General features: G+C 40.2%; 1 protein-coding gene across 7 annotated transcripts in view; it reads left to right on the forward strand.

Annotated features, from left to right (window-relative positions):
* Positions 1 to 6180, forward strand: part of foxp2 (forkhead box P2) — a 208542-nt gene extending 202362 nt beyond the window's left edge. For 5 of the 7 annotated variants that reach the window (XM_067581684.1, XM_067581683.1, XM_067581686.1 and 2 more), the window contains 2 exons: positions 1586 to 1639; positions 3477 to 6180. In XM_067581684.1, the coding sequence (XP_067437785.1) occupies positions 1586 to 1639; positions 3477 to 3621 (199 nt within the window). In that variant the 3' untranslated portion in view covers positions 3622 to 6180. The remainder of the gene's footprint in view (positions 1 to 1585; positions 1640 to 3476) is intronic. The other 2 variants (XM_067581687.1, XM_067581689.1) reach the window with 1 other exon arrangement.
* Positions 6181 to 8403: the final 2223 nt, after the last annotated feature.

Here is an 8403-nt window from a genome sequence, read left to right on the forward strand (position 1 = left end):
CAGTGCCCATGTTGCAAAGTCAGCCGACATTAGCTAACCACTTCTGTAATGGAGAAAGGATGCACTATGGCTCCATGCGTCTCTCTGAGTGTATCTCAGAGAAGAGAAAAGTCTTAGGTTAATACTACCAGACGTCTGTACAGTACGTTAATCTATTTGGACGTGTTTACCCCTCTCTGAAATGGGGTGTTAAGTGGAGCAAATCTGCCCCACTGTAGACAGAATCCCAGTGTTACCACTCCCCCAGGTCATTTAACTTTTAATAACAGGACAGCACTGACTTTCTCTTTCTTTCTTGCTTTCTTTTCTCTCACTCTCTCTGGCTACGCTGCCTTGACACTGACATGAGTGGCTTTTGAAGATGAGATGCATCCATCCCTTTCTCCCTCTCTCTCCCTCCCACCCCGCCATCCCCGCCTGCCTTTACATAGCCACGACAACCTCAAAATGGAAGAAATGTGTCATGACTGGCTTTTCCAGGATGTGTTTAAATAATGGAGTGGCTTGTAGCACTAAACTAAATAGTACATCACCTTAAAGGCCTTTCTCAGGAGAGGACTCCTCAGCACAACCAAGTAAATCCAACAATTAGACAAACCTCTCCTTCCCCTCAACGTCTAAGGGTTAATGCTAGCTGCTTAACCACAAACCAGATAGCCCCAGGCCATGCTGGGTGTGTGTGTGTGTGTGTGTGCACATGTGTGTATGCATGTGCATTACACCCCTGTACACCCTAAGGGGTGTGCTTAAAAGAAGTAGTACTGTACACCAGAAAGGCTTAAAAAACTGCAACTGTATAATTATAGTTTTAAACTTGAGCAAATTCACTCAAAATAAAAACATCCAGAGTAGAATATGTATGCAAGTGACCGTCCACATAAATACAATCAATTTATTTTCTGTGTCTGATGCTGTCACATCTAATTGTGTGGTGACCACCCCTGTTTGGTGTTAGTTAATGAATCATAGTGAGATGTTATGAATGTCTTTGATTGTCCCCCCCCAGTCCTCACCCCTGCCTTCGCTTCCCCCACCTGCTCTCCCTCCCTCCCTCCCTCCCTCCCTCCCCCCCACACCACCTCTCCTGTCCCCCAACCTACCATTAGGCCTGTGGACTAATGACCTTATTTGCATCTCTGACATACCTCTGCATGATTGCTGGTGCTAATCTTCAATTGATGTGAGAGCAGGCATCTCGAGAGCACACACACACACACACACACACACACACACACACACACACACACACACACATACACACAAAGCACCACATATTTATTACACCGCAAAGTCCAGCGTTTACTCCTGAGTGACTCAATAATGGCAGCTAGCCATTAAGTACTAAATGGCTCATCCACATATTTTAATAAAGTGTCAGAAAGCTCAGGCCTGTGAATACGGTCCTGCATATTTTTCATCAAAGCCACACAAACACCTAATGAGCTGCATATTAAAAGCACATGAGAAGAGACGAGATACGTCTCACATTCAGTTCTGCCTATTGATCAATGTGATGCATTCAAGTGCAGACTGATTATCGTTTTTAAGCGATGTCGACTAAAAGATGGTTTGGATTTTTTTTTAGACAACCCAGCTGTGACAACATTGTGCAAGTTTTGTTTCCATTTCACAAAATGAGGTATGCATTCTTGTTATGTATTGAAGGGTTTGGTTTGTGTGGATTTAGAGCTGCAATTAATGATTATTTTCATTATAGATTAATCTGTTTATTTTATTTCTGTAAAATGCTAAAAAGAAAAACAGAGAAAAATACCCATCAGAAGTTTAGTGATAGATATCGCAGATTGATGTTTCAACTTGTTCAACCAACAGTCCAAAAGCAAAAGAAATTCAAGCTAAAATGATTAAAAGCAGGAAATCCTCACATCTTATTTGACTATTCTGTAAAACCATCTCAGGCCTATACAGTAAGCATCTATAAGGATTTCTACAACTAACATTAAACATTTAAATGAACATGATCTAATTTTACTGTATTCACAACACTAACAAAACACATTTTTACAAATCAAAATTGACACAGAATTTGACTTTTTTTTTTTTTTTTTTTTAAATGACCCTTTTCATTCCATATTCAGAGTTTGTGTTTTTCTGTTTCTGTTACCTCTGGCTGCGGTGTGTTTTTTTTTTTTTTCTTGGCTCTGACTGCTTCCATGAATCTGAGGGCAGAAACAGAAATATTCATCGCTCCGCTAGCATCCTGCTAAGATCAGCCTCCTCTCCTCATCCCACCACAGCAGAATATTAATTTACAGTATTTGGCTCTGAATATTAAAGTCATCTGTACCTTTTAAAATTCTTTTCAAATTCAATGCCCCCCCCCCACCCCCACTTCACCCACCCTTGCCACTGATGAAGGCAACCCAAGAGAGAGGCTATGAGACGCGTCCTAACGTACTACTACTTGATAAGTCTCCCTCTCTCTCCCCACTCTCCTTTTTCAAAGTCTATGGGGATTTTCTCATGCATCCGATGTGTCAGAAATAATTAGGTTTTGTCAGATTTATCATTGTGGCACAAACCCCTCTCCCTGACTAGGGCCCCAGATCATGTTATGCCTTGTTTGTGTGTGACAGCATTATTATTCTTGTTAGTCGCCCAACACTTCTTTTTTTTTCCTTTCCGCCCACTCCTCTGTTGTTCTGAAGGGAGAGGCGTCCTGCTCACAGCACTGCTGCTTTCTGCCCAGCGCTTATTGACAGTGGCTAAAGATATTCATCCATTTAGAGTTAAAAACATGTATCATGGTGTCCGAGCGAACTGCCGGGGCTGAAGTTGATTAATGGCAGAACCTAGCTGCCGGTTTTTCCTCTTGAGGAGCGACATGCACAGCCCCTGCATATTAACGAGTGGCTGCGCTTTCTATTAACTAGATAAAAAAGCCTCTCCTCTGCCTTTGCTCCAGGGGGCTTAGGGATGAGAAATTCTCCATTATTTATCATGTGGCCTGTTTTTTTCCCCCCTTTTTCCTTTTTCATGTATTTCAACCTGGTGTCATCAGTAAACTTTTAAATGCCAAACATGTCTGAAACATCACAGCTTATCGGCCTTACAGGGGCCATGTTTTTCATGCAATTTTCATGCGCTTACTTACAGTAGACGTGAGGCATCATGTCGAATTAGCGTCTCGCAAACAACATGGTTGTTACTTCTTACTAGATAATGCATGTAATGGCATCTCTTTTTTTTGATGCAACAAAATATTTATCTGTTAGCTGAACAACACATTGTGTGTTCTACGTGCAGTAAAGGGAATAAATAACCAGAAAGCTTATGTCTCTTTATCATATAAATATAGTAGTAGTAAATTGCATTGCTACATTTTTCTCTCTGTCTTTTATACTTTCAGTTGTTTTCCAATTACCGTAAAATTTGCATGTAACAGAATTAAGTCAGAATTTGTCATAAAACCTAAAAAAAACCTCAAATTTATTGCCACTGTGATTGTGTCGTAGGCCACCAGTTCACGTGAAGGAGGAGCCACTTAACATGGATGACGACGACTGTCCGATGTCACTGGTGACGACAGCCAATCACAGTCCAGAGCTGGACGATGACCGGGAGCTGGAGGAAGGGAACTTATCAGAAGACCTGGAGTGACTAGGACACCGTTTTTGGTCGACGTATCCCTTCATCCAGCCGCACTGTTTCTCTCACACAGACCTCCTGCAAGACTAGAAACCACTCCACAGTCCAAGCAACCACAGCTGACTCTCTTTGTCTCTCTCACCACTGGGACTATTTATTGAGCATGCATCCGGATGGAGACTGGTCCAAAGGAACTCTTTGATGCAGCCCTTTGGGATCCCCAAACATGACAGGCATGGGATGTCTGATTAAAAAATTAAACTCTTTGAGACATATTTCATTAGAGATGGCGTGGCCACATACAGTACAAGGATGATGGACTCATGGATGGGGGAAAAAAACACGAAACAAATGAGCAAATCATGTTCCGTTGAAAGCTAGCGGCCTCATATACTGCCAAAAAGGAAGACGTTTTATGTTTGTGAATAATCCAACCCACAGTAGTTGTTAATGTCTAGAGACAATTGCTGGTTCAATTCAAGTTGTTGCTCTGTTTTCATTTGCACAGGAGTAGTATCAGAAATTTGTGTCACTGCCTGTATGTTGCTATTATTAAGAAAAACCAGTATATTATTTTCAGCTTTCTTTTTTACCATCGTTAATTTCAAGATATGATTTTAGACACCACCAACTGTAAATGCCATTCCCTGAATCGCACCAGTAACGGAACTGCGGTACCAAGACTGTTGTTGCAGCTGTCCAAAAAAAAGAAAAAAAAAAAAGGAAAAAAAAGTTGGCTTCCAGTCTATTATCTGTTTGTGATTAAAAGTAAAAAAAAAACTGGAAATTAAGTTGGGGAAAAAAAATGAATTGTTTGTGTAAAGCACCATTTACAAAAACGAATGCATTTCTGCATAATTTTCCTCTCGCTGTTCTCCTTACCTCCTTGTTCTAAAGCTTTGTCTACCTGCAAACAGTCACAGGCAACAGCTAGAAACCAAAGCCAACACTAGCAATGGCCAATAGCTTATAGACAGAAGCCACCAAACTCCTCTTGGTCCGCCTTCTGTGACTTTAAACTAGTACAAAGAGAAGCTTTCGTTCCGCAAACTACCTTCGAATAACCTCTGGGATTGTTTCATTTAGCCCTATACAAAGATGATCACGAGAAAGAGAGAGGGGGAAATAAATGTGATGTGTAATTTGATTACTCATAGAACGTCCACTTTGGAGATTTTCTGCCAGGCATACTGTAGGTAAAAGGTAATGTGATATTTGAACTGCAGGCATTTTTGTGCTGGTGATTTGACTGGTAGAGAGCAGCTAACTTGTAAAAGTGGATCATGACCAAAACAAAGCATTTGTATATTCAATGGAAGTGCAGAATCATTGTGTTGTTGTGAAATTTATTTTAATTAGATTTTTTTTTTAAACTTTTTGTTATGCATTACACATCAAATCATTGTTTTTATTTTTACATTTGTTTTCTAACCTGGTGAATATGTAATGTTCTAAGTGGGACTGTCAAAATAATGTCACGTCTTATTTCCGTGGCGGTTTTTGTTCCGAGCCGCGTCGAAACCGAAACTGAAAACATCGCTAACCAAACATGAAAAATATCTAGTGAAGCCAAATAAGTCATAATTTCAAGTTGATATGAAATGATGTGGCTTGGTTACCATGTAAAAGCAAATAATAATAGCCATTGCAGAAGAGGATATCTAAGGTGAAAGGTAAACCTTTTCTAGGTGATATTTGTTTTAAACTTGTCATCAAATACTCATTGTGTGGTTCATAGCTTCTGAACTATATAGACACAACTGGTGTTAGCAAAGGAGATAACGTCTCTGTTGCACCAGTGTATTCTGTATAGGTAGCCAGCTTTTTATAACACACTCAGTATTTATAGAGATTAAAGAGAAGTAGTTATTGTGGAGACTATGTCCCATTCCTTTAAGCTAATGTCATCTAGAAAAGTGTTGTTGCTTTAATGGTCATTTCTGTTTTCAGTAAACCAAAGTTACACAAAATTCTGCCTCCTCTTGTATGGGATAAAGAAATGCTAAAACAACCACATACACCCTGTCAGAGACTAGCAGACATGCGCGTGAACACACACACAGACCCCGAGCTTTTGGTCTGCCAACTTTCTTGTTTCGGTTTAAATCTCCAGCTGCAGAAAATGTATGCTGTCAAAGAACCGACTAATGGCTTTTGTATTGTGCTGTAACGAGCAACGCGTCTGCCCGCTTTGACCAAAATGGAAACACACTGTGCATATGTTGTTTTCAAGTGTTGAGCCAAGCCAAGAAATTGGCTGTAAGAGCTTAACACGCAGACACGTGCAGTACTGTACAAACACACAGCATGTAAAATACACACTAGAACACACACACACACACACACACACACACATGCCAGTTCCACGTCAAGAGGGTACTGGGCCCAGGAACAAAGCTTATCCCTTCAATACTTAGCTGGAGTCAGCAAAACGACTTGAAGACGACGTTCTTAATAATCTTATCACACCAAATAAAAAGGACGCCGCGTCTTTCAAAAAAAAAAAAAAAAAAAGGGTTCTCCCACTTACCCAAAAAGGCTTTCTAAAAGCTTCTACCTCTGCACAACAAATTCAGAACAATTATGACAGATTGCACGAGTTATTAGAATGCCACAAGAGCTGTTACACTTTACTACGCTTGTCTCATAGGACGTGGCTCAAACCAACGTTTACATTCCCTGCGTCAAGATATGGAAGATTTGCATTGTAATAGGTTGTCCTCAAACATTTGTAGAATGATAATGTATAGATTACCTGTAAGGGAATATTGTGTTTTAAAAATGCATGTCTAAAAATCATTTGGTGGACTGGAAACAAGAACTAATAAAAAGAATATAATAAAAATCATCGGGACGATGGCCTAAATATACGTACAATGCATCGGAGTGCATTACCTCAGATATACTGTTTTGGGAGGGATAAAACCTGTCAGCCACAGAATGCATATTACCTGTAGATTTGCATGGGTTTTGTATAAATTAAGTAAAAAAATGTCTAAAATAGTTGCTTGCACATAATACCAGAAAGACCTCCAGAACTGCGATCTGCTCCTCCACTAGATTTTAGGATTGTCTGGATTTTCTGGGTTGATTTTGTCTGTATTTTGATAACTGTGCATACTTATGTAAAAAAATGTTGGTGGACCCATAAATTTACCAGACTTTTTTCTAAGAGGAAAAAAAAATCTCAGTGTTTCTTTTCTGACTTACCTGAATTTTTACTGTTTCTCTCTCATTGCTCGCTAAGAATAGCAAACCTGCTTTTTCTGCATCTGCTTTGCGTAGCTGTAAGGCTTAACCTAATGTGTGTATTTATTGCTTGTACCTCTGTGCATACTTTATGAAGCATTATGTCTGGCAGTTGAGTCATGTATCCTTTCTACTGCTATCCTTCTCTAATAATTGGGAATATGATCCCCCTATGTATACAGTAAATTGGGACTGTAGCAAACATATGTTTATGTAATTGGTGAAAACTTTTTTTTTTTTTTTGGTTTGATTTCCTTTTTGATCGAGATTCAACTACTTTTTTTGATACTTTTCATTACTGTGTACTGTGTCCATACGTTAAAGGTTCTCTGACATTAGAAGGTCATGGTTGAGAATTGTAACAGACGTTATTATTTTCTGTATTCATGGCATTTCACTGCTGAATAAAATAAAGGACCAAAACTTGGAATTTGAAAAAGCAACTGCCTACCTCCACCATCAGAGAGTAATTTTTTTCCCCCCACTGTTACACATTTATCTTTTATTCTACAAAGGCACAGCCATGAAAATCTAGCTGGCATTACACTTTTAACGTTTCAGGAGCTGCTACTTCAGAGATGTGAAGGAATGGGTTGGAAAAAACAATTAAAGTTTAATGTATATGTTACAAGGCTTTGTTCCAGCTTCCAGCACCTAGAGTCTTGTTTAGAGGAGCGGGACAAGGCACCATATTGCCCACCCCTCTGGACCTGTAATGGGTTTAGCCTTTGTATGATTCAAGCCCACTGCTTTAGTATACACGGAAGTAGTGCTGTGAACCTTTGAAAAGCTTTTGTAAGAAGTGACTTACGCAGCTAGGCATAATTTCTGAGCTACATACTGCAAAAGTGGTTTTGGCACAAACCACATTATTAAGTCTGTTGTCATGCTCATGTAAAAAAAAAAAAAAAAAGACGTCTGGCTTATTACCATCAGGGTTCTGCATCATGTAGAGAAAACAAAGATGTGAAATTTCATCAGACGTCTCCCATTTTCCATCCATTTTCAAGACGGCAGTTTCCTCTTGACACTTCAAAAGGAAAAAAAAAAAACATGCCTTGTAGCCTTTTTGATTGATGGATGTTGACTGGTAAAACACTATGACAGGCCATGTGGCTAAATCAACTCCAGCTGGCCTACCACACCTTGTCGGTCATGGAGCAGCCACACACTGACACCCTCATTGAGATTCAAACTGAATCTACCATGACCAATAGGTTGCCCATTAGCTCGCCTGTATGCCGAGAGCACTTCTACACGTTCCAAAGGGTGCTCAGGGACATCGTGGGACCCTTTGAATCATGTCCGCTGGTCATTTAATCGTAACGCTGATGCATGTTCTTTTTCCTTACCATATGATGTCCCATGAGAGGTCAGAAAACAACAGCATTTTTCATAAAGGCGCACAGACACACTTCTGTCTCCCCCCCCCCCCCCCCCCCCCGATGACAGTCCCAGGCATCAGCCATGGCAGGCTCCTGTTATCTCCTCAGCAATGGCGTTCCAGAGCATTAGCTAGCTCGCAAGGCACTCGTCTTCCGTGCT

The sequence above is a fragment of the Thunnus thynnus genome, chromosome 23 (genome assembly GCF_963924715.1).
Source record: "Thunnus thynnus chromosome 23, fThuThy2.1, whole genome shotgun sequence".
NCBI lineage: Eukaryota > Metazoa > Chordata > Actinopteri > Scombriformes > Scombridae > Thunnus > Thunnus thynnus.